The sequence below is a fragment of the Dipodomys merriami genome, unplaced genomic scaffold (assembly GCF_024711535.1).
Source record: "Dipodomys merriami isolate MVZ:Mamm:240054 unplaced genomic scaffold, mDipMer1.0.p SCAF_213, whole genome shotgun sequence".
Lineage (NCBI taxonomy): Eukaryota > Metazoa > Chordata > Mammalia > Rodentia > Heteromyidae > Dipodomys > Dipodomys merriami.
Genome location: NW_027203527.1, coordinates 793,454 through 820,657, shown reverse-complemented (window position 1 = coordinate 820,657; position 27,204 = coordinate 793,454). Strand labels below are relative to the sequence as shown.

General features: G+C 40.0%; 2 protein-coding genes across 2 annotated transcripts in view; one reads left to right on the top strand and one right to left on the bottom strand.

The window, feature by feature from the left end:
* The window catches only part of LOC138834381 (ras GTPase-activating-like protein IQGAP2), a 257,374-nt gene that overhangs the window by 167,668 nt on the left and 62,502 nt on the right, over nucleotides 1–27,204 (top strand). Inside the window, exons 14-17 of the mRNA XM_070033008.1 lie at nucleotides 7,363–7,453; nucleotides 13,054–13,221; nucleotides 16,032–16,177; nucleotides 21,079–21,249. Of these exons, the coding sequence (XP_069889109.1) occupies nucleotides 7,363–7,453; nucleotides 13,054–13,221; nucleotides 16,032–16,177; nucleotides 21,079–21,249 (576 nt within the window). The remainder of the gene's footprint in view (nucleotides 1–7,362; nucleotides 7,454–13,053; nucleotides 13,222–16,031; nucleotides 16,178–21,078; nucleotides 21,250–27,204) is intronic.
* Nucleotides 877–4,405, bottom strand: LOC138834397 (proteinase-activated receptor 3-like). Its single transcript, XM_070033034.1, has 2 exons — nucleotides 4,342–4,405; nucleotides 877–1,940 (listed from the first exon to the last, which is right to left on the bottom strand). The coding sequence occupies exons 1-2, from the start codon at nucleotides 4,403–4,405 to the stop codon at nucleotides 877–879; spliced, it is 1,128 nt and encodes a 375-aa protein (XP_069889135.1).

Sequence of the window (27,204 nt, the reverse complement as noted above, 5' to 3'; positions counted from 1 at the left end):
CAGAAGTACATGTACTCATGTCACTTCTGTAATTGCAAAGACTGAAATTGGAAAACAGAAGAATTGAGATGGATGCTAAATTCCAAGGGTGGCAGGTACTTCTCATAGGAGGAAAAGGGGAAACTTTAAAGAGCTTGGAGTGTCAGAAAATTAATGGAAATGTGTCATTGTCAGAAAAGACTGGTTACTTTCCTCCTGCACTGACATTCTTAAAATACTGACAAGATACTATTTAAAACACAATTACTACGCCCAGCATTGGTTGTTTATGCCTGTAATTCTAGCTATGCATGAGGCAAAGATCTAAGTACCACAGTTTAAAGCCAACCAGGTCAGGAAAGTCCCTGAGATTCTTGACTCCAGTTAAAAACAAAAGTCAGAAGTAAAGCTGTGCCTCAAGTGATAGACCACCTGCTTTGAGCAAAAAAGCTAAGGGGCAGCACATACACTCATACACAAAGCACATACACTCATACACAAAAACAATTGCTAGTGCTCTTGTAATGTTTGATATTTGAAATACTGTGTCTTAAGAGCTCAAAACACAGAGAAAAAGAATAGAGGTGCTTGCGCTCAGCATACATTGTCCCAAGTATGTCTTTGTAGGTAGCTTTCCCTCTTCTCTATGATCCTCTCACCATGGTCAGCTTTTTTTGTTGTTGTTGTTTTGTTTTTGTTTTTTTTTTCGGTCATGGGGCTTGAACTCTGGGCCTGGGCACTGTCCCTTAGCTCTTCAGTTCAAGGCGAGCGCTCTACCAGTTGAGCCACAGCATCATTTCCAGTTTTCTACTGGTTTATTGGAGATAGGAGTCTCACAGACTTTTCTGCCCAGGCTGTCTTTGAACTGTGATCCTCAGATCTCAGTCTCCTGAGTATCTAGAATTTCAAGCGTGAGCCACCTGCACTCGGCTGATTTAACATTTTTAACATAAGAAAATAAAGGAATGGGTCTAAGCAACTATTCAGGCTACCCAGGCACAAAGCTATGAGATAAGAAAAGTATAAACCGCCTGTGTTGTGACTGTAGTAGTTAACATGATAAGCAATCAATATAATATTACTCGGCATAAAGCAAACCATAAAAATCACCATGATGAAAACAACCGCCTTGGAATACCTCAGCCATCTTTGATCGTGTATGTTAAGTCTGCGGATGATGTTTGTGTAGCAGTATGTAACAACCATGAATGGAATTAAGAATCCAAAGACAGCTAAGGAGATAAAGTAGCACAACTGGAAGAGGGAGGAAGACTCGCATAGGCTGTAGCCATCATGGCAGGTGGTGATGTCCAGCTGCAGAAGGTAATATTCCTGTTTCAGGATGCAAAATGGCAGCATGTATAAGAAAACCATCACCCACACCACGCCACATGTTAGCCAAGTGTATTTGCGCTTGGGCAGCCTCCGGTATGTGAAAGGATGAACAATGGCCAGGTAGCGGCTGATGCTCATGCAGGTAAGGAGCAGAATGGAGCAGTACAGGTTTCCATAGAAGAGCACAGTGGTAGCCCGGCACAAGACCTCTCCAAATATCCAGTTATTTCCATTGAGGTGATAAATGATCTTAAATGGCAGTGTAACACAGAAGAGAATATCTGCAATGGCCAGGTTGATATGGAAGATGGTCAGACAGATGGGTTTGTTTCTGAAAAGGAGTTTCCACAGGGTCATACTGTTGGCTGGAATACCAACCACAAATACCAGGATGTAGATAGCAGGTATCAGCTTGGTCCTTAAGGAACTTTTCAGGTACCTCACGGTGACATTATTCATGTGAAGATGTGAAACATTTCCTTCAGGGCACCTCACATTTATAGTGGCTCCTGTCCAGCCTTTTATGGCAGAAAGTAAGAAGTCTTCAGAAGCATTTGGAGGGGTTCCATACAAGGTCCTAACAGTTAAGTTTGGTTTTCTTGACTTGTCTGCAATGTTTCCCATGCCTGTAAGTGAAAGGAAATTACAGCACTTTTTTATTTTGCCAAGCCTTATTTTATAGTTTGGGTAAAAACTAAGTGAAGTGTTTTACTTTGGGCAGTACTGGGATTTAAACTCAGGTGCTCACTGTTACTAGTTAAGTCCTCTGTGAGTTGAGCCATAACCTTAGCTTTAAATGATTTATGTTCCATAATTTATGTAATTGTAAGATTTAGAACCATTTTATTTTAAAAGATCATTATATATTTTATTATATCACATATTTATTTTCATTATCACACCTATATATATATATATATATATACACATATACACATACCTGATATTGCCTATAACCAAGCAGTCCATAGGCATGTTTGTAGTGTGTGCCATAAACCTCAGCACATACACACAACTCCTTGTGTGAAAGGAGTTAATAGTACTAGTGGAAGCAAAATTAGCTCAAAACATTATAGGCAAATGTTATGTTGACCATAAGCTACGTAGTCATTTGGATTCAAGAAACATGTCAAGAAAATGATGAACAAGGCTTATAAAGAGATGGAGTTTAATAGATGAATTAGATTTTGCTGATGATGAATGGGCATGGGGTCTGGGAATACCCAATAAATATTAGGAAATGTTCATTTTGTACATATATGCAGTTGACACTTTATTGCAATAAAAGTTAAAAATGTAGAATTTCAAATAAGTTTCATCATTTTTTGGGAAACCTTTGACTATTGTAGAAGACACAAAAATTTATTGTAATATACTAATAAAATACATCTAAGAGACGAATTTTGAAAAAATAAATTATACTCAAATTCTTGAAGGGCCCTGAAACTATCCTAAGAAATCACGGCCTATTCGTGAGGTTGCATACACAGCTCTGATGGCAGTACTAACCAATGTGGTAAAAAGAATAAAGCCACAAAGATTCCACCTGCTGGTTCTGGGAACCTGTGAATGTGTGACCTCATATGGCAAAAGGAAATTTTACATATAGGAGTAGTTAGAGTATCCTGGACTGACCAAGTGGGTCAAATATAATCCTAAGAGTCCTTGTAGGAGGGAGGCAAGAGGGTGAAAATCAGGCAGATTTGGAGAGGCCGTGCGGCTGGCTTTGAAGATAGAAGGAGGGGCAATGGACCAAGGAATGCAGGCAGTTTTTAAGAGTCTGAAAAAGGCAAGAAGTCAGATTCTTGTCCAAATCCTCTTGAATGAATACAGCCCTGCCAACACCTTGATTTTAATACTTCTGACCTCCAGAAATACCAGATAATAAATCTGTGCTCTTTTAAACACTCAATTATGAACATTTGTTACAGTGTCAGTAGGATACTAATAATATACCAATGACTTTAACTTGTTTTCAAGATTACTTCAGTGGTAAAGTACAGCGAACAGAGTGTTAAGACTTAAGGAGAGGGGCTGGGAAGGTGGCTCAGTGGTAGAGCGCTTGCCTTGCATGCCTGAGGCCCTGGGTTCGATTCCTCAGCACCACATAAGCAAAACGAAAAAAGCTGGAAGTGGCGCTGTGGCTCAAGTGGTAGAGTGCTAGCCTTGAGCTGAAGAGCTGACGGACAGCGCCCAGGCCCCACGACAGGATCCCCCCTCCCAAAAAAAAAAAAAAAACTTAAGGAGAAAGGAGTCTGATTTGGATGCTATTGTAATTATTCATACTCTAAGGATACTCTAAGTTACTGAACTAGGCAAAGGTTAGGAAATGGTGAAGGTGAGTATAGGAAGACAAACAGGGTACAAAGGGACTTATAGGTACATTCACGTGTGTGTGTGTGTGTGTGTGTGTGTGTGTGTGTGTGTGTGTGTGTGTGTGTGTGTGTGTGTATATCCTGAATGCTTATGAGCTTGTGCCCATATTGGGGCTTGAACTCAAGGCCTTACACTGCCCCTTAGCTTTTAAACACCAGGCTGGCACTCTATCACTTGAGCCATACCTCCACTTCCAGCTTTAGGTGGTTAATTAGAATTAAGGGTGTTATGGATTTTCCTGACTTTGCTGGCTTCAAAGCTTAATCCTCAGATCTCAGCCACCTGCATAGCTAAGATTACTGGCATGAACCACTGGTGCCTAGCATAAGATTCTTTCAATCTCTTGAAAAAGTCCTGTCTTTCCAAAGTTAGAGGAAATTCCTACAAATGCAAACACTTCTCACAAAGAATATTGCTTTCTGACTTAACTGTATATCTAAAATCTTGATTCTAGCACCAAAATTTAGATATTAATAGAGGACAGTACATCTTTAACAAGATAAAGTGAACAAAGTAGATGTTCATCTCCAGGATTCTGGCTGTAACCAAGAACACACTCTGCCCTTTGAGAATATTAAGAGAATATTAAGAGAATTAGGTTCAGATGACTCTTACAACATAATCATTGTATCCCAAAAGAAAAGAACTTACCACTTTGACAAATAGTAGACAGCAGGAGCAGTAGTCTAGAAGCTGCCACAATGAGGGCTTTCATTTTGATGTCCTGAAACCTACTTCTCCAAGGTATAGTCACAGGACACAGTTTCCCCTCAGCTTCATGTGGTAGCAGCAAGTAGAGACTTGTCGTCTTGGCTGAAGCAAGGTTTTCTTGGCTGTGCTTTGTGGGCAGGAACCTGCCCTAGTTCCTCTGTAGGGAAATAAAGTGACGTTAGGAATTTCCATATGCATGATTCAGGCCAAGCCTCTGAGCACATTACGTTATCTCTGGAGAAAATCATCTAACTTCCCCACCGTCCTCACAAGCCAAAGGTGCTGAAGAGATGCTGTAGCTCTCGCTGATTTAGTGACTTGCATTTTAAACACCACCACTAGCCAGGAAGTAGTGGCTCCTACCTGTAATCTTAGCTACTCCAAAGGATTGCGATTCAAAGCCAGCCTGGACAGAGAAGTCCATGAAGCTCTTATCTCCAATTAACTATTACACAAAGCCAGAAGTGGAGGTGTGGGTCCAGTGGTAGTCAGCCTTGATCAAAAAAGTCAAGAAAGAATTCAAGGCCCTCAGTTTAAGCCCCAGTACCAGTGTGCGTGCGCACACACACACACACACACACACACACACACACACACACACACACACACGAAAAAAGGCAGTGCTATACATAGATTTTATGCAGCAGTTAGCTATGAATCTGCTCATATATCATTTTGCCCATTTCAAAAACAGTGCCAGAGTGTAATTCCTACTTAATACTTGGGCAGTCAGAACTTAGTCTTTCCTTTATTCTCCTAGCTATTTAATTTTAATTCTTTTTTATCAAATTTTCATTAAACTCATTACCTAAGTTTAAATTTATTATGGCAAGCAAATACTAAGAAGTTAAAATTGTTTAGGTGCTTAATGGCTGTGGAAATCTCTGCCAGTTTCATATAAATATGCCGAGCTGAACTTGATATGATGGTAACAGTATTAGAAGAGGAGCTGTTTACCATAGCCCACTGTGTTCTGAACAATTCAGTAACACCAAACAACACTATATGACTATGCCAAAATCATTATACAACACTGAAGTGCAGAGAACTCCCTGTATTCCATAATCTCTGTAAGCAGGTCTACATGAGATTGCTTTATTGTCTTTAGTAGTATAAAGAAATTTTAATTCAAAAATTAAATCATCTTGCTCAGTGTCATTCCTTCCATTATTCTCCCCATCTCTCCCAACAATTGTGGTAGGAGATACATAATAAAATTTACCATCTTACCAATTTTAAGGGTACAATTCAGTAATGTTAAGTACATTAGTGAGTACAATATCATTTGGTATACAGAAAAAACATAATATATGGCTAAACCCTAAGGTTGGCAACCCAATAGCTTGCTGAAAATAAAATACACCAAGAATCAGAAAAAATTAATTTCACATGAAACGTAAAAGACTGAGGGTTAAAGTAGGAAGAAATAGATCTGTATAAACTTTCCGTATCTCAATTTCGGCTTTAACACCCAACACTTGCCCCTACACATAGCTGAATACAGTAGTATTTTTTTAATGGAATAGCATATCTTTCCTGAAAATATTTTAATTCCTTTTTTATTAATAAGTTTTTTTTATTGTGAAAATACTGTACAGAGGGGTTACAATTGCATGAGCAAGGTAATAAGTACATTTCTTACCAAGCATTGTTGCCTCCTCCTTTGTTTTTTCCTTACCATCCCTGCCCTCCCGTCTCCACAACTACACCCCCCCCCCCAAGCATTTACTTGCAACTTTGGACAAGCATTTACAAAATGCTTGTAGTTGCTACCTGGCAGTTCCAGTTAATATCTGTGAGCAATGCATTTATAGTAGGATCATCAGAACCAATCCAAAGATAAAATAGCAAAGATAATTTCATAAATTTTCACTGCTCCTACCTCTCTTTCTGGAGCTCAGTCTTTTTTCCTCCTGGACTTCAAAATCCCTGCCCCTTCTTGCCACTTACCTGTATCTGATACTTCCCTGATCACATTATATGATAATTGTTCCTTGACACATCTGTCTCTTCCTCAAGACTAAGAGCTCCTTGGGAGCAAGCAACATTTTCTTTTGTCAGTCATGGGGCTTGAACTTGGGGCCTGGGCACTAAGCTCTTTTGCTCAAAGCTAGCATTCTACCACTTTGAGCCACAACACCACTTCCAGTTTTCTGATGGTTTATTAGAGATAAGAGTCTCATGGACTTTCCTGCCTGGGCTGGCTTTGAGCCATGATCCTCAGATCTCGGCCTCCTGAGTAGCTAGAATTACACAGGTGTGAGCCACCAGTGCACAGCCATATTTTTATTTTTGTCTCTGTGTCTGATAAATATTGAGCATCATTCTGTTTTCCCATGGCACCCTGGGGGACCCAGCCATATCATTTGGCAATCACAGTAATTGAATGCTTAGTTATCCCTGGGGGAAAAAAACTCTTTGGAAGTGGTAGTATTTAAATTGAGTCCTGAATGAGAAAACATCGTTATGCAGCTAAGGTAGAGTTCTAGAATCTATAAGAAGCTGGTGTGAAGTTCAATAACAGAGAAAGACAACATGAAAGGGTACTGCCCTACCTACCGTTCATGGAAAAGGACGTTTGTGTTTTCTTCAGTAGGAAGCTTTCAATGGGTTTCCTTGGAAGAGGGACATAATGAGATAGCCATTTTGGAGAGATCATGTGGTTTTCTCTAGAGGGCATGGAGATACAGGACAGACTTGGAAGCAACAAAAACCTATGAGACCAGTGTAGCTTTCCATGTGAGAGATGGCAATAGCAAACTCCTGGTGGTAAGGACAAAAGGGGGAAAGTGGTCAGATTCAGGATCTGTTCACTAGCAGCTTGTGCTATATAGGGCACTGCTTATTGGTTTGCTGGTTAAGAATTAGGAAACTATAATGAAATGGCTCCTGAAGAGAAGTTATTGATTCCATTCTGTCATTCACTGTTCTCTCTCCTTGGTTCTATGCCATTTTTCCTAGGACCCTGATAGTATTTCTAAAGTTCTTTGGCTGGATGAGATACAACAAGCCATCGATGAAGCCAACACACATGAGAGCAGAGCAAAGCAATGTAAGTCCGTGCCTTTTTTTGTTGTCAGTGTGCCTTGCTTAGATTTGGATATATAACTGAAGTCATGTCAGTTTTCAATTTCTAGAAAGATTTGGATTCTTACCACATTTTAGTTTGTGGATGCATACTTAGTATAGATATTTGATTAGGTGGTTCCTCTACTTGCCCTGATTAGTTGCTGTTTCCAACAAAATTTGACCCATATTGCTGAAAAGAAACCGGTGGGTGGGGGACTCTGTTCCACCAGGAACTAGCCCATTTCTGCTCAATAAATATCCTCTTTTCCATAGTTTCCATTGTTCGGATTTGTCAGAAATCAAACCCGTAGGGAAGGAGGGTGGAGAGAGGGAGGGAAGGACAATATGTACGTGGGTATTGATATACAAGAGCAGACAGACGGGGCTGGGAAGGTGGCTCAGTGGTAGAGCACTTGCCTTGCATGCTCGAGGCCCTGGGTTCGATTCCTCAGTACCACATAAGAAAAGAGCCAGAAGTGGCGCTGTGGCTCAAGTGGTAGAGTGCTAGCCTTGAGCTGAAGAGCTGAGGGACAGCACCCAGGCCCAGAGTTCAGGCCCCACGACTGGACCAAAAAAAAAAGAGCAGACAGAAGTATCTTGAAGGGTCTCAGCCCTGTGGAGTTGTGTAAATGATCAAGGTATTCCTAGAATTAAAATCAACCAGTAGTTCCTAACTTCTTAATCTGTACACATAGAAGAGTTCTAAGTCAAGAGAAGTCTACCTTGAATGATAAAAAGAATCAGATTCCCTTATTGTCCAGACTGCATCCACATCACAAACCCAGAGCCTCTTAGGTGAGGGAGAGACCAACTTCCCTTGAGCAAGGATACCACAACACTGCCCCAAAATTATACCATTAATATTTCTGCTGGTCTTCTCCAAAGGGTTCTAGAGGTCTTGGAGGGTGAATGTTCTACGGGAAAGGAATAGAAGCAGGCTTTGCAGGACTACTGGTCACTGGCCATGAATCAGCATGAATTTCTACAGACCTGAGGTGCCACTATGGTTACCCAGCCAGATCAGGGTTTTAGAAGCTGGATGGATGGTGCAAGGAATTTTAATCCATGTTCTCTCACAGTGTCCAAGCTCCCAAACCCACCCTGTGATTATCTCCAACAGGAGAGTAGCTAAAAGAATTATCATATTGGTTCACATGGTTTAAAAAAACAAGTGCTAGGTGCTGGTGGCTCACTCCTACAATCCTAGCTACTCAGGAGGCTGAGATCTGAGGATCAAGATTCGAAGCCAGCCCAAGCAGAAAGTCTCCTTGAGACTCTTGTCTCCAATTAACCACTCAAAAGCCAAAAGTAGTGCTATGGCTCAAAGTGGTAGAGCACTAGCCTTGAGCAAGAGAGCTCAGGGACAGCTCCCAGGCTCTGAGGTCAAGCCCCACAATCCCCCACACCCACTCAAAATGCCAGGCACCAGTGGCTCATACCTGTAGTCCTAGCTGCTTAGGAGGTTGAGATCTGAGGATCGTGGTTTGAAGCCAGCCAGGACAGCAAAGTCCATGACACTCTTATCTGTAGTAAACTACTCAGGTAAAAGCTAGAAGTGGTGCTGTGGCTCAAGTAGTAGAAAACAACCTTGAGGACAAATGCTCAGGGACAGCTCCCAGGCAAGTTCAAGCCCCAGAACTGGCAAAAACAAAAACAGAAATAGAACTAAAAAAAAAAAACCTTCAACTTCTATTCTGAAGAAGGAATAGTAAGAAAGTCTACCTGACCATCTGAAATAGCTTCTAAATTGATATACAAATGGTCTCCATGTATAATACGTCCCTACACAAATTAAAATAAGACTCAATAAAAACCTGCCTGTTTGTGGAATAGACTTCCCCAGTTCATCAGCCCATAGAGTGTTGCTGACACAGCTTGGTCTCTGCAGCAGATGTGCTTTCAAACTTTGGAAGCATCTATGGAGAACATCTGTATTTATTTCTTTAGCTTGGAAAAGTATCTGCATTTTTCTCTAAACTTTTACTTCCTTAAGAATTTTAAAGTCTTGCCTTTCTAGTGCTCTAATGTTTAAGGGAGAAAATAAGATAGTTGAGTTATGTACATAAGAGATTTAAATTGCCATATAAAACAATATAATTAAGGTGGATAGATAGGAGATTTAAATTAACATATTAAACCAAAAGCAGCTGTCATCTGATCCTCAGATATCAGCCTCCTAACTAGGATTATAGGCATGAACCACCAGTGCCCATCTGTCAAGAAATGAGATTGTAATTTGGATACTCAGCCTAAAATGGTTATGACTTCCTTCTCAGAAGATCAAACCGATTTAGGAGTCCTTTTATTTCTTTTATTCATTATTTTTCTTACATTTGGTCTGTCGATCTTAGAGCTGTTTTTCAATTCTATTGACTAAAAAGTAAAACGTTTTCTCAAAAATGTGATTTTTTTGTTGTGTGCTGCATATCTGAAAAGCCTCCCTTCTCCAGCTCTGTCCTGTTCTTCACAAGAGTCGTGGTAATTTCTTCATATGTGTGTGTATGTGTGTGTGTGCGTGTGTGTATACACATATATATACATATGTATATAAAGTATATTCATATATATCAGATTTTGGGTGGGTAAAGCCATGCTGTTTTGACATTGAAATATGAGAGTTTTCTGGGTTTTCAGCTGGAATTTAATATTTCTTTTAAAAGCATTCACCTTGTGGATGAAGACTTGAGATTCTGGTCACATGGTATAAGCATCCTACATAATCTGATCAAAGAAGTGTTTTGACCCCTGAATCTCCCACAGGCAGATTGAAAAGGCAGGGTTGCTGAGTCTCCTCATTTTGACTAGTATGTTCCTTTTCCCTCTAGTATCTTACTTGAAATATGTTTGCCTCAACATCTGATTCCTTTCAGCAGAGTTTCTCAACCTATTATTATTATTATTATTATTATTATTATTATTATTATTATTATTATTATTATTATTCCCTAAGGGATTTTAAAATAGTTTTTCTTTAATCTCTCCATATCATGAAATTTTAATACTAATAATAAGTTGTACATGCCAATTATATACCATACATAGATCAGTGTGCTTTAACCTACAAAGATTATTTTGCCCTATTGGCCATTTTATCCCTTGCCCCTTCCCTGTAGTATATGCTTTAAAGGGAGCTTGTTGGCATATAGCTTAAGATTTAAAGCACAGGGGTTTTGGATTTCATAAGAGATTTACAGATGGTATCTTCATTTGTTCCTCAGCCAAAATATACTTTACTTTCTAGAAGTCATTTATCTATCATCCTCTATTACTTAGGACTAAATCACAAGCCACAGAGTAAACAACAGAGCAATCAAAATAGATGGCTCAGTCAGGCACTGGTGACTCATGCCTGTAATTCTTGCTACTCAGGACACTGAGATAAGAACGTCCTGATTCAAAGCCAGCAGTGGTGCTGTGGCTAGTGGTGCTAGTGGTAGGAGTGCTAGCCTGAACAAAAAAGCTTAGAGACAGTGCCCAGGCCCTAAGTTCAAGCCCCAGGACTGGCATACCCCCGAAAAAGATGTTGACAGTCATTGCATTAAAGCTATTCTACTATTATCCCTGCATATGCCTGGCATAGACACCTTGAGTCCATTTATTCTTTCTACAGACTTAACTCTTATATGTGGCTATTTCTCTTCCCAGCTCCAAACACAGCAGCAGAAGCTACAATTTTTCAACTGATAAGGAGTTTGTGCTGCCATAAGCAGGCACATGATGTCCATAGGAAGTGATCCCTGACATTGGAGAGAACACTAAAAACCATCAGAGTTTGAGGCCAGTTAGTGCCAGAGCAAATAGCACTGACTGTTACACAGACATTTTTTTATGCCAGTACAGGACTTGAACTCAGGATCTCACATTCACTCTTGGCTCTTACACTCAAGGGCTGGTGACCTATCACTTGAGCCACAGCTCCACTTCCTACAGTCCAATTTTAATGATGTAAAGGACACTTCTATCTGCTCTAAACAAACATTAAGCACCTACTATGTCACAGACACTGAGTAAAATGAGGAGCAAGAATGCCTCTCCTGTAACGGTCTTCTCCAAGGTATGTTTCAGATTTTCATGGAAATTGCTGTTGAGATAGGACTTAGCCCTGGAGACTCATCTATGGACTAGCTCCTTGCACATCAATATGTTAGAAATGGCTCAGGACACTAAGAGTGTCACATAGGAATAAGGAAACTCGAATAACCAACTCAAAAGGGACTCCGCAAAGCTACGTTTACTTCCAAAAATTTGGCAAGCAAGCACACTGAGCAGGCAAGCTGTTCCCTTTTTATCCCTAACCCAGCAGACCCCTCCCCTCTGCTCTCATTGGCTGAGCTCAGATTCACAATCTGCAAAAGGATGTGGCTTAATTAATGTGATGAAACTAAAATTTTAGGAGCTTTTAACAAGATTTCTTAATTAAAGTGCAGAAGAAAAAAGATATAACTAAAATGTAATTAACAAGGGCCAAGCTACCCATCCAAAGCAGGTACTTTTCAGAAAAACAATTCTCAGAAAGATTAGCAGAAAGGAAGCAAACTACTTCTATAGACAAGAGGCTTTTCTCTCAAGTACTAGATGAAAAAGAATATTACTTTGTCCAAGAGATTTGTGTCTACTGTCAGCTTTTTTTGTTGTCTTTTTTTTTAAGTGGTCATAAGCTTGAACCTAGGGTATGGGCATTGTCTTGGAGTTCTTTTGATCAAGGCTAGTTCTATACCACTTGAGCCACAGCTCCATTTCCACCTTTTTACATAGTTAATTGGAGATAAGAGTCTCATGGACTTTTCTGCTCAGACTAGCTTTGAACTTCAATCCTCAAATCTCAGCCTCCAAATTAGCTAGGATTACAGGCATGAGCCATCAGCACCTAGCTCTGTTTTATTTTTGTTTAGTTCTGCATGTCTAACTCACAAGTTACAAAAACAACTCTTATTCTGTTGTTTGGGCTAGAACATCCTTACCTAGAACAACAAAAGTAGATAATAAAGAATTCATTAAGTTAACTTTCCTTGGGCAAAAAGGGTTTAATGTGATTTTATTTGATAGGAAAAGGTTGAAATTTGAAAGGCTTATTTAAATCTAGCCCAATCCAGAACTGGATTCCATTTGCATATATCCACCAGCTGTGTCTTTCTAGAATATTTATTTAGGTTGCTAATGAGAACTTAAGCAAGTACACCAATACAATACATGAGAATATTAGATTTTCCATAGGTTAAATAGCATTTCTCTTATCCTAAAATAGATGTCTTCATAAAAGTAGTTCTCCAATACCTGCTGCTAAAGTAATTACTACCCTTCCAGGGCATCCACTCAATGTCATAGTTTACTACCATGATACCACACAAGATGACCCAGGAAATATGATTTCCAGTATGCCATGTTCTTGTAGAATCTGGTTCTTCTTACAATCTAAACTGGTAGATTGCAAATTAAACTGATTGGCTCAGGTATATATGGTACCTATTCTCTAAGAGTAAAAGGCTTAATAGAAGAATGCTTCTAAAAGATTGAATTGGATATTTGTGTGCCTTTGGAGAAAGTTGAAGAATACAGCTAACAGAATTTTCCCCCATTATTCAGGGCTTACACTGGTCATTGATGTCAACAAGTGTTTGGATGGGAACAAAACAAATGATATTTTGTCTGCATTGAAGACATCTGCTACTAATGTTCAAGACATAATCCCTGAATGTGCTGATAGGTACTACAATGCCCTCTTAAAAGCCAAACAGTCCAAATCTCAAACTGGTAAGCTTTTACATTGCATGGCACATATCACTCAAAATGTGATTTTTTTTGTGAGATTTTCTTTGGGGTTTTTTTTCCCTCTGGATTATTGGTGGTGGGGGATTTTTTTGAGGGGGATGGGTATTAGGGGATAGATCTATGGACCTCACACTTTGTAGCATGTGTGTTCTACCTCTGAACCATGCCTCCAAACCTGTTTTTGCACTGGTTATTTTGAGATAGAATCTCACTTCCTACCCAGACATATGTCTGGACTGCTATCCACCCTTTTTAGGCTTCTCATCTTTGCTGGGATGAAAGGTGATTCACTGCATCCAACTTCTCCCAGTGCAGATCGAGTTTCACAGATTTTTCTGTGATCCTAGCCAATCTCAGCTTTCTTTATTAGCTTAGGATGGCAAGTGTCATTTGCTGTGCTACTAGGATTGCAGCCACCAGCACCATACTTTTATATTCTTTCTAGGTAAGCCAGAGTTCAAGTCATTTGCTTCATGCTGACAGCAGTTGACTTGTTTAGTCTAAGCCAGAACTTTTTAATTGTTTTTACTGCCTTCTTTCTTCATTCTTTGTTAGAGATTGACACAAATGATTCCATCTTAACTAACAACTTTCACATATACACAGATTTACTGGGTATATTATGTATATGTTACAGAAGCAACAAGAATAACACAACACTAAATAATAAGTGGGATGTGTCCACATTGCTTCACAGTTGTTCATTTGCATGTGTAAATTTCACTTATTTATAACCATATCATAGGTGCCATTTATGTGAGATCTAAAACTACCTTCTACTACCTTCCATATTGTTATATGGGTTTCCTAATCCCAGTCACAAAATACTTAAGCCACGTGCTTATTGGAATGTATTTGTTTATATTTTTGTTCCTATACTTTAGCATTCATCTAGATTTTTTTATTTTGGAATTAATACACATTCTTAATAGGAGAGGTTTCATTGTTATATATTAGGCACACAAATTCACTCCTTCCACCATCTTCCAATTCTTTCCTACCCTTTTCCTTACTTCTTCCAATTAACTTTCATAATCAGTTTCATGCATTTAGTGTGTTTCCTCATTGGGTCTCTATAAATAAATCTAAATAATATGAATCTCACTAGGCAGAGTATTGCCCTCAGCTGAATAGCCAGAAACAAGACCTCTCCCTTTTTGTCTCCCTCTGGAAGCAGTATTTTACATGGACAATGGCAGGTGTTGCAGAACTCCTTGACCCCTGGTTGTGTCTTAGTCTCAAGGCCTGCCTGGTTGCAGACTGCTTGCACTTTGCTAGTGTATCCCCCCACCCCAAGTCTCTCAGTCAGAAGGGTTCCTTATTGTTGCTCTTTGAGATATAAGGAACAAAAGATTGTCTAGTCTGACGATGGCCTACCGCAGTAGGGAGACCATTGTCCTACCAAATCCTCATGGGTTTTAAGGCTTACAGAAAGTGTGGAATTATCCCACCACTATGTCTGTCTGTCTGTCTGTCTGTCTGTCTGTCATGGAGGCCCCTCAGCTTATCTTGTGGTAGAGACTTCAGCTTCTCCTTGCCATCAGATTTGCTGGGGCTGGAGCTTCAAGGTATTTCCTCACTTTCTCTTTTGTCTTTCTGTTTTTCCACACTTCCACAATCCTGTTCCTCTCTTGTGGTTCTTTGTGTCTCTTTCACTTTTATACTTACAAGTATAACTTTCCCTTGTGACCTGCTCAGAGTCGGATGGAAACAGCTGCTTCTCACCATTACTGCCCACTCTCCCTGTTTTATGGATTTTTTTCTTAGTGTTACTAAAACAAGAACACATCATTTTTCTTTAATAGATTTCTGAATTGTTTTCAAAAGGGTTTTCTACTCAGCAAGGAAACATGTTTTATCACAAGCTCAACATTGTGAGCATCACTGGTAATGAGAATTCTCATTTTAAATTCTTTGTGATGTTTTGGGGTATTCTTAGTTCTCTGGTGCAGAAATCATAACTAGGAATGAAAAACGATTTCTAAATATGAGGTGTGCTGGTCAGTTCATGAGGAAACATTGTTCTTGACCAATTTAAGCCACAACTGCCAGAGACTTTTCTACCAGGCTCTGCAACCCAAATGAACTCCTTTCAGTGATTTTTTTCTCATTTTGTGAGGTTGTATAGAGCAATAGGAGTCAGAGGGGTCATAAATTTTCTCTTGACCTTCCTGGTATACATTTTGGCAAGATGCATCCAAAGTTACACACTTGTATATTGGCTTAGTGCAGATTACCCAACTAAACATGGCTCACGGCCTTGTAAGATGCAGACAGGAGACTTTGTGGGAGAGAATAAGGTTCATTGATCTCCTCTTTCTATTGTGTTATTGCTGGCACATGTTTTTCTTGTTTGGTTTTCCATTTCTTTGGTTCTTGACATTCTCATAAAAAATTGGAGGTTCAGAGCTAGCATTAAACATTTGTCTCTCCTTCCTTCTTTCCTTTCCTTTCCTTTCCTTTCCTTCCTCCTTTCCTCCCTTCCTCCCTCTCTTCTTCTCTCCCTCCCTCCTTCCCTTCTTTCCTTCCTTCTTTCATTTCTCCTTCTTTCTTTTCTTCCCTTCTGTCCTTTCCTCCTTCTTTCCTTTTCTTTTTTCATTCCTTCCTTCCTTCCTTCCTGCCATTACATACATGAAATGTATTCCATTTCACTGAGTCATTCCTAATGACTTCAACATCTGAATGCTTGGTGAAATCATATTTGTTTGATTGCTGCACATATTGAAGAAACTGCACTACTGTGTATGGGTTTCATGTTCCTTTGTAGAATTTAACAAACTCATTTTCTTTAGCTACTAATGAAGAAGGTTCCTGGATCAAATTCAATCTACAGGAGAAATATGACTACTATTACAATGTCGATTCTCAAGAGAGTTCCTGGGTCCCACCCAAATCAGGATTGCCTAAAGAATCATGGCTTACAGGAAAAGAAATTGAGGTATGCGGTTTGTTTCTGATGGAAAACTATCATATGAAGATAAGTATGGTGCTGAGGCGGAGTGGGGAGGGGGTAGATTAACAAGCGCAGGCCTGGAGCTCAAACCTCACTTCCACCAAAAAAGATAAATGTGGTTGTTTGCTTTTCCATTTTTGTCTCAGGAAAATGATAGAAAAAACTGATTTAAAGCCTGGACAGAGGATAAAATTTTCATGAATGGTAACTGGATGTGAGTGTATTGTTACATTATAATTTTTTTCAATATTGACATAAGTAAACAAAACAGCAAGAACAAAGAAAGGTTATGATGTTAATTTGTGATTGTAGATTGTCTTACAAAATCATCTTTGAACTTCCCTTAGCAAAATTAAGTACAGTTAGTGATCATATCTTAGTTGTCAATATTCAAAATATCTCATTTCTTTTTCCTCTCCGTCACCCTACAATTTAACTGGTCCTTTCCAATGAAAGTGCCATTTTTACCTGCCAGGCACTGGGAAGGAGAATCTCTCTGCTACCCACAGCCCTCTCTTCAGGATGGTTTCAGGAGTGAATCAATGGCTTGGACAGACAGCAGTATGGATAAACTTTAAATGTTTGCTCCTTCTGAGATAAATGTCTGGCATGTTTTTATTGTTTGATATCATACTGAAGACTTTGCATGTGTGAATGTCCAAATGTATGAGAAGCAATGCAATTGACTATATACAGGATTTCTGATTAACTGAGGTAGAAATTAGACATGTGCCATATACTATAAGCAATGAAAATGAACTATGATGTAGTAAGTCTGAGTTTTTATTTCACCTTTCAAGATCTCATTAATTGAAAGTTTTAGTCTATAGGATTTTTTTTCAAAAGCAGTATATTTCATCTTATTCTTTTTTTAACCAAAGAAACACATATAACACACACATATATACACACATACACATAGATATATGTCTAAAACATATAAGTAGATAGGTAGGTATGTAGGTAGGTAGGTAGGTAGGTAGGTAGAAGATAGATAGATAGATAGATAGATAGATAGATAGATAGATAGATAGATAGATAGACAGACAGACAGACAGATAGACCATAGGTACCAGTATTAGGATGCTTGACACAATAAGACCAGAAAAGAATGAGCTCTTTCATAAAGTCTGTATTAGAACCACTTGTTCTAAAGGTTTTCTCACTTTATATAATACTGGCTTGTTCATTTTTTCACATCTGCTTGATCCATTTTTAAACCAAATTCTTACCCAAATATTCAGTAGTTCTTATAGTCCAGGATGTCAGGGCTGCATATGTACAACAATTTAAGAGTAAAGATACAAGCCAGGGGCTGGGAAGGTGGCTCAGTGGTAGAGTGCTTGCCTTGTATTCATGAGGCCCTGGGTTCAATTCCTCCCCACCACATAAGCAGAAAAAGCTGGAAGTGGCACTGTGGCTCAAGTGGTAGAGCACTAGCCTTGAGCTGAAGAGCTGAGGGATAGCCCTCAGGCCCAGGGTTCAGGCCCCACGACCTATGGGGGCGGGGGAAGAAGGGGAGAGGGAGAGATACAAGCCAGGCACTGGTGGCTGACACCTGTAAGCCTAGCTACTCAGGAGGCTGAGATAGGAGGCTCACATTTCAAAGCCAGCCCTGGAGGGGAAAGTTCATTAGACTCTTATCTCCAATTAACCACCAAAAAGCTGAAAATTAGAGGTGTGGCTCAAGTGGTAGAGCACCAGTTTTGAGCAGAAATGGCAATGCCCAAGCCCTGAGTTTAAGCTCCAATACCTACCTACCTATCTACACACACACACACACACACACACACACAGTGAAAATACACAAAAACTTGGGCCAAAGTACTCTTTTTTAGTCTCCCTCACTATGTAAATGAATGAGACAAACAGCTAGACAAGAGACACTCCCCTGTGGCCATAATATTATTAGATATGGATATTTCTTTCCTTAGAACATAGAAGTAAGGAACTGCATGCTTCTCAGAAGTTACTTGAAACCAAAGGGGATGTGGCTAGACGAAAATGTGAGGTAGATATTACCAGATATTACCATTCTCGAGTTCTTTGTTTTTTTGGAAAGTTGGTGAGAAGCAGGGAAGAAACAGCAGGAAGTCAAGTCAGGGGAATGTGAAGTTGAAACCCACCCTTTTAACATAAAATACAAGTTACAACCAAAAGTAATCTCTTTTTTAACCCGTTCAGAGGCTTGAACTCAGGACCTGAGCATACTTCCTTAGCTTTTTTGCTCAAGGCTGGCACCCTGTCACTTGAGCCACACCTTCATTTTAGACTTCTCGGTTTCTTGTGTGGTTAATTGGAGAACAGTGTCTCTGGGACTTTCCTGCATGGGTTGGCTTCAAACCTCAATCATCAGCCCTCAGCCTCCTGAGTAGCAAGGATGACAGGCATGAGCCACCAGCACCTTGTTAAAAGTAATCTTTCTTCATTAGTGTGCCCACAATTACCTAAAAGATACATACATTGCAAATAAGGTCTTATCAGAGCACAAACAGGCAAACACCCATGTTAGAGTTTTACCTTCCACTGCACTTTCCTTTCAGGGCAATCCTCGAAGTAATCCTCAAAGAAGCAAGAGAGCAATTTAGCATCTTCCATTTTTCTACAGGGAGAATTAAGGCACAGAAGGAATAAAGAAACTTGGGTTAGAATTTGTACAGAATTCAGCAATAAGCAGAAATTTATTCCCAGTGTCCCCAAAGTCTAGTCAACTGTCTCTGCTCTCCCACTATTGCCATTGTTTTTGACACAGGCACCAGTGTCTCTGAGGGTTGGGTATGTGCCCAGCATTCCAAATTAGTAAGACAAGACATAGACTTAACCTAACACAAATACTTAGACCCTATAAAAAGTAAGTAATGCTTCTCAGAAGGAAATAATCTTGAAGAGGTAGAACTTAAAACCAAAAATTAGGCCCAAAAGATACAAGGCGTGCTGATGGATCCAGGCATTTATAATAGGTTTAAACAGAAAATACTGATAATAATTCCATTTCAACTGGGCTAAAAAAAAAGTACATAAATATAGATCTTACAGAATCATGGATAATCAATAGCATCAGAGTAGTTCTAAAGAGAAGAGAAAAATTATGGCCTGAGTCTAAGACTGCTTAATGACAAAAATTCTGAATGACAAGAAGAGAGTGAAGAACATAGTTACTAATTTCAAATGTTTGAAGCTTTTATAGTTTTTAGGCAAAGAAGATTGGAGCAGTGGGTTATTAGTGCTAACATTTTGAAAAATAAGAGTATAGGCAATACTACAGGATTGTATATCATGACTGAAAAGACATAGCAAACTTGGAAGAAGCAGGATTGAAGATTTAAAATGCGGTATCAAAAGTAGCTGCTATAGCTGGGTGATAATGGCTCACACCTGTAATTCTAACTGCTTGGAAGGCTGAGATCTGAGGATTGTGGTTCAAGCCAGCCTGGGAAGGAATGTCTGTGAGAATCTTGTCTCTACTAGACTACCAAAAAAAAAGTCAGAAGAGGAGCTGTGGCTCAAGTGGTAGAGCACTAGCCTTGAGCAAAATGAAGGTCAGGGACAAAGCACAGGCCCTGAATACAAGCCCCAGGACTGGCACAAAAACAAAAAACAAAACCACAAATCTAGAAGTGGGGCTGAGGCTCAGTCAGTGAAGCATTAGTCTTGAGTGCAAAAGCTTACAGACAGTGCCCAGGTACTCAGTTCAAGCCCCAGGACTGGCATACATACATACACACACACACAAAATCGCTCCTACTCATTCAATGTAAGTTTTTATTCTACTGAACATCTGTCTGCTGGAATTATTAAATGGTGGAGAGAAATGTATTTCTTCTAAATACTCTGACTATATGGATCTTTTTCAGTGACTACACATAAACCCATCTTCTCTTGGAGAAGCTTATGCATCTTTAAATGATTTCACTTTAACTGTTTAAATGAGTCAGCTGTTGGTTCCAGTTCCACTGGATAAGAGTCTTGAGCTGTATCTGAGTCTCTGAAAGGAGTTTCCGCTTGTATCTGAGAATAAACATGGAAGTAAACCCAGTTCATGGCCCATACAGAAACTTCTTCTAATTCTTTTTTTAAAAGTATTAATTCTCTAGATTTCTCATGTGCCCTTGAGTGCCCTTGTCTTTCCTCTCCTTCTCCCTTTGCTTCTGCCTCAGATACTTCATTTGCCCTAGCGCATCCTTTTGAGCATTTCCAGTGGGTTTTCTGTTCCAACCTGAGCAAGAGAGAGGATGGAGGAGCCTGAGGACTTTGTGGGTACTGCCTGCAACCTAAGGAAATCGGAAGGCAGTGTTCTTAGAGTAGGCATGCTTGTGCCCCATCCCCACGTTTTATGCAGGTACTGGGACTTGAACTCTGGGCCTAGTGCTCTTGCTTAGCTTTTTAACTCAACGCTGGCACTCTATAACTTGAGCCACACCTCCTCTTCTAAGGTTTTGCTGGTTAAGTAGAGATAAGATTCTCATGGACTTCTCTTCCCAGCTGGCTTGAAACTTCAATACTCAGATCTTGGCCTCTCTGAGTAGCAAGGAATACAGATGTGAGCCACCAGCTCCAGGCATGCTTGTCCCTTTTCCAATGCTGGGGCACAAGCGTCACACCTAATCTTTGCCAGCACCACACCATACATCTCTGCCTCCATATCCTGTGATCATTCAATCTTGCCACCTCGGCACCAAGCTCAGAGGATTCCAAATCACGTCGCTAGAAAGAAGCTAAGCAATTCATCCCTTCGCACTAACTAAATGCTTTAAACCAAGCCAGCAACAACAGAAAAAAGAGCTAGCCATATCATTTTCAATTTTCTAAGAGATGCAGTTTTCAGAAGCTGTTCTGTCCTTACATCTGATGTGTGACGTGTAACTGTAAGAACTATCTCTTGCCAGGACATCATTGAGGAAGTCACGGCAAACTACATCCGTCAGCATCTCTGGTCTGCTCCTGAAGACTTGCTCCTTCGCTTCCAGGACACCACCTCAGGACCCAGCCTTAGGGAAGAGTTTGAAGCTAGGAAATCCTTTTTGGGTGATCAAATAGGAAATGTGGTCAAGATACAGGTATGTGACTCATCTGCCACTCCTTGCAGAAAAATGTCCTGTCCCCTGAAAATGTTTAATTTGAAAAGAGACAGTCAACTGTCAGCATTCTAACAAATAATCCTGATTGCTGATTTTTTGTATTACTTAATCAGCCGGCATTAGTCTGCTTTAGAAAGCCTTTATGAAGAGAAATGTCTTGATGATGAATGACTTTTCACCCATGGCTTCCTAGACGTATTTGACTTGTTCAGATCCACCTGCCAGTCACCTAGTTGGAACTAAAAAGACAGCTTACATCAGAGCTGAAATCATGTTTCTCTTACCAGCTGGATCTCTGTGTGTCACCTGACAGGTTTTAGGGCTAATGGATATTGAGAGGCACCTAGCTTCTTCTAAAAGAATTCAAAAAGAATTCTTTTGAATTCTAAGAGAATTCAAAAACAGATGAACTGACACAGATTTAGCATCTCTGAGGGTCTTTTCCTTTTTATAATCTCACATGCTTATTGGGTGGGGGGCCTTTGGGAACTATACTGGGGCTTGAACTCAGGTCCTTGTGCTTACTTGCTAAGTGGGAACTCTACTACATGAGCCATGCTTACAGCCATTTTTTACTTTAGTTGTTTTTCAGATAGGGTCTCACACTTTTCCCATGGAGCCAGACATCGATCCTCCTACTTTCACCAAGTTGTGCACCACCATGACTACAGTCACTGTTCCTCTGAACCTATAGGAGAAATTCTTGGGTTTTGTTTAAGGAGGGGAGAAAAAGAGGATCAAAAGACTGTATGTCTTAACATCTTGTTGAGAAAGGAAGAATGTGCTACACTTAGGCATTTTTTTCTTGGTGTCCCTGAGTATCTTCACCAGTTACCATACCAGCTTCTGAAAGGCGGTTAGACCTTTCTCCTCACTTAAATTGTTGCTGTCTGTGGACGTTTGGTGAATTTTTGCTTTGGCAGATAACCATAAGATTTCCTAGACTGAAAACTTTTCATTTGCAAATCTATTCTTTTGTGAGTTCATCTTCTTTTTCTGCCTCAATATAATGTTGTTCAGGGCAGAAAATGATTTTATACACTTTATCTTCTTGTGTCTTGCATATGATAAATGCTGTTCTCAAGTTGTTAGCAAGCAGAAGTGACGTGTGTGTGTGTGTGTGTGTGTGTGTGTGTGTGTGTGTGTGTGTGTGTGTGTGTGTGTGTGTGTGAGTGAGTGTATGCCACTTCTGGGACTTGAACTTGGGGTCTTGTGCTCTCGCTTTGCTTTTTCTGCTCAAGGCCGATGCTCTACCAGGGGAGTCACAGCTTCACTTCTAGCTTTTTGGTGGCTCATTGGAGATACGAGTCTCACAGACTTTTCTGCCCAGTCTGACTTTGACCCATGATCCTCAAATCTCAGCCTCCTGAGTAGCTAGGATTCAGGCATGAGCCATCAGTGCCCAGCTTAGACTTTGCTACAAAACTGACACTCAAAAGATTGTTTCTTGGGCTGGGAAGGTGTCTCAGTGGTAGAGTGCTTGCCTTGCATGCATGAGTCCCTCAGCACCACATAAGCAGAAAAGGCCGAAGTGGCACTGTGGCTCAAGTGGTAGAGCGCTAGCCTTGAGCTGAAGAGCACAGATTTCAGGCCCCGTGACCAACCAAAAAGAAAAAAATTGTTTCTTAGGTAAGCCAATGAGTTTCCAGTGTATTCTTTTTTTAAACAAATAGCAGACAAAAATCACAGGATGTGAACAAAAGCCAGCAAATAGAACCATCTTGGCTCTAATTTTGCATGAAATTCAAGGTGGCAGCTAATATGATACAATTAGAGCCAATCCCAATGTTCTCCAACATTATAGACACGGAGTAGTATTGTAGTGGAAAAGTTACTGAAGAATTTCCCACTGCAGAATTTCCTGATACTAGAACTCAAGGCTAAAACCCTGAGAGGGCCACGTGGAGCCTTTTCCTCCACCTCACCAGAGGTGGGATTGAAGAAGAGGCCATCAAACTCTGAACTCACCCCACCAGGCCTTTATTTCCCTGCTCTGACAGTTGCCTGACAAAGAAAGCATGTGGTTTCAAGATAAGCCCATTTCACAGTTGTGGACCAGAAATAAATAGCTGTCTATAACCTACTGGCCCCTAAGACAGAGACACCATGAGCCAAATGACAAATTGTGCCCACCTTATTTCAGGCCAATTCAGCCTGGAGTAGGGAAATGTCTGGTATTAGAGCACTTCCCCCTGCAGAGGGCTTTCTAATTCCCTGACCAGACACATCATTTTACCAAGTCCTTGGAAAGAAATACAGGAGTAGATCTTCCAGGCCTGAGCCAACTATCCCCAGGCTCCCTCACCCTGCCTGCCACCCATCCCTTGCTGAGGAACTAGGTAAGAATGTTCCTAATCTACCATCCCACCTTCTAAGTGCTACTGGAATAAGCCAGTAGCCCAGGCCAACACGAGGGGAACACAAGAAGAATCTACGTTTTTGCATTGTTTTGTCTTTTTGAAGAGCTGCAAATTGAACTAAGAGCCTGGCTGATACTAGGCAAGCAATACAGCACTGAACTATACTCCCAGCCAAATTAGGGGAGGTTTTGTTTTGGGAAGGGGAAGGTTAACCATAGCCTGAACTCAGGGCCTTGTGTTCTTACCCAGCTTGCTTGCTAACAGTTGGTGCTCCACCACTTTAGCCATGCCTCCAGTCTGTCATTTTGCTGGTTAATTGGAGATGGTGTGTTACGTACTTTTTTCCCCAGGTTGGCTTTGAACCTAGATTACAGACATATGTCACCAGCACCCACCTGCCATACTATTTTGAGCAGTTAGAAGACTGATAAAATTGCATAAGTTTGGAGTGGAGGTATGGATCAATGGTACAGAACTTGCCTAGTATTTAAGACAGAATTCAATGCCCAGGACTAGAAAGACTATCATTGCCTAAGTTTGAGAATGAATGAGCCAGGAAAAAAAATCTCATAAATGAAAAAGAAATTTTTATATCAAAAAGAGAAAAAGGCATGTAATATAAAGGCATACGCTATAAATGAATATCTAAAGATACTTTTCCAGAAGACAGAGAATTTATCCTGAAACTGTTTTATGCTGTCAAAGAATTTAATGACACAGACTTAATGAAACAAAGTCAGATGATAGAATAAAATGAGGACTGCTGCCAGCTGTGGGGATTAAGAGAAATAATGACATCTAGGATGTAAATAAATCTATTACTTCAGAATGCGAAATAGATACTGAATATAGTTGAAATAGACATTGAAGAGAGTTAAAACATGAATGAAGAGATTGAAAAAAGTGAATTTTCCAGTTCAGTCATAAGTATCTCTATTTGTTAATCTGTCCCAATGAATAGTACTATAATTTTATTCTGGGTATGGTAGCTCATGCCTGTAATCCTATTTGGGAGGCAAAGATCAGAAGAATTGTGGTTGGAAGCTAGCCCGGGCAAAAAGCTTGCAAGACTCCATCTTAACCAATAAGTCAGGCATGGTGGCAGTCCCTGTCATTCTACCTGCTCGGGAAGCCACAGATAGAAAAATCAGTCTGAGGCCACATCTGGGCAGAAATTCAAGACCCCACTCAGAAGGTAACTCAAACAAAAAAGGAATGGGGTTATGACTCAAATAATAGAGCATCTGCCTAGCACAAGACACTCATCTCAAACTCCAGGACTGCAAAACGAAAAGGAAAGGGAGTGGGGGAGTTAATAACAGATTGAAAAAACTTAGTTGGATAGTTTTAACAGCAGAATGGAAGGAGGAAAAAAGGAATTTCTGTAAATTATAGGGGAAAGCAATAGAAATCCCCAAGTGTAAGCAACCAAGAAAACAGACTGAAAAAAATAGTAAAGAGAGACTCGGGGCTTGGTGGACGGTACCAATTGTGTCGTTAAGAGAGAGTAGAAAAGGACAGCCCCAAGAAAGTCCCTGTGGACATAAGGAGTGAAAAGTTCTGTAGTGTGCCAAGAGATGCTAAACCACATTGAAGAAGCTGAGCAAATCCCAGACAGGACAAACCCAAAGAAGTCCCAGCCACAGCGTGGTCAGAAAGGACAGCTTACTGCGGATCTTCAATTCCTCCTGTAAGGCCGGAAGTCACTTCAATGGTGGTGGTTTTTAAAACCAATGGAAAATGACATAACAGGTTTTAAATGCTAAAAGAATAGTCAATAAGTGTTCTAAACCCAGAAAAACACCCTTTAGTAATAAAGAGGAAATTAGAGAACTACTTACCAGTAGTACTTCCTAAGAGAATAAAGGAAAAACTTTTTAAAAGGCTAAGGAGGACAATCAAATGAATTTAGGGATACTGAGAAGGGAAAAGAACTGAAGGAGTAAAAACAGTTTGATGTCCTCAAGCTTTTCGCTCATGGTCGAACAGGAAAGTCCATAAGCTTCTTATTTCCAGTTACTACCAGCAAACTGGAAATGGCTCTATGGCTCACAGTGGTAGAGCAGAAAAAGCTCAGAGACAGTGCCCAGGCCCTGAGTTTAAAAAAAAAAAAAAAAAAAGTAGCCAGGCACCTGTAATCCTAGCTACTCAGGAGGCTAAGATCTGAGGATTGAGGTTCAAAGCCAGCCGGGGCAGGAAACTCCATGAGACTCTTATCTCCAACAAACCACTAGAAAACCAGAGGTGGCGCTGTGGCTCAAGTGGTAGAGCACTCGCCTTAAGCTGAAGAGCTGAGGGACAGCGCCCAAGCCCAGAGTTCAAAGCCCTACAACCGACAAAAAAAAAAAGTTAGATATGGAAAGTCCAGTATGGTTCCACATGCACAAAGAAAAAAAATACACACACACACACACACACACACACACACACACACACACACACATATAATACCAATTGTCTTAGAAGTGGAAAGAGGACAAAGGTATTATGGAAAGAGGTAAGGTCTCTTTTTCATCTTTACTGGAGATCAATATGTGAATTAAATTAAGTCCTTTCAGTTTGGATAACGTTAACCTTTCCATTCTTATGAGTATATTGAGTCCACTAGTGAAGAGATAACTACCATAATTCTTTGGAGAGCAATTCTGGCAGTAGCCATTATGAAGTATTAGTTATCCCCTTCCTATGAATCTGTCTGAGCAGAAATGGTCACAGTGGTGGGCCCAAAGTGGTTTACCACAAGGAAAATGGCGACAAATTCATGCTTATCAGTAAGAGAATTGTTAAGTTACAGTAAATCTATACTGTATCACACTGTGAAATAAATATGAAATAATGCCCATAATATATGTTTTAGAGAAAGAAGATTGTGACATATAGTCAGATTCCATTTTGCCAAAAAATAAAAGCTACATAAGCACATGTACACATGTTTTTATAGGTTTGTATTTTACACATGATATACCTGTTGTGCATATTTCAAAGGATACATAATAAAACACTAATAGCAGTTCAAAATAGAAGTTAGGTAGATTAGAGGCAGATACACAGTTATGTTCTATGTTACACGCTTGCTGTGTGTCCACTGCTAATAGATCTAGGCCTGGGCTGATAGTTTGCATAAAATGTATTGTTTTCTATATTTTTATTGATCATGTGTGGCATCATAATACCTGTAATAGCTTTTTATCCTAGCCATGTCTTCTAGATCTTCTGTTCTCCAGATACAGAACACTTTGATAGTTAGCCTATGTGGCTGCCTCGTTGCTACCTGCTGTGCAATGATACAGCATCTGGCCATTCCTCTTTAGATGAACATTGGCATATTTCCTTAGGCTAGAGAGATTGCAAGTTAGAAATACTAGGTGAAAGGCATATAATTTTAAATTGGATATACGCATAATTCCCTTCAAAGGACCTACCTTTCCCTTCAAAGAAATGACCTTTTATAGTTTCCTAGCCTCACTGCTGATTGCTTTGAAAGTGTGTTTGTAAAATGTTATCCTTGGGAAACGCTGAGGGAAGGGTTCATGAAACTCCATGGGTTATTTTTGCATCTTCCTATGAATCAGTA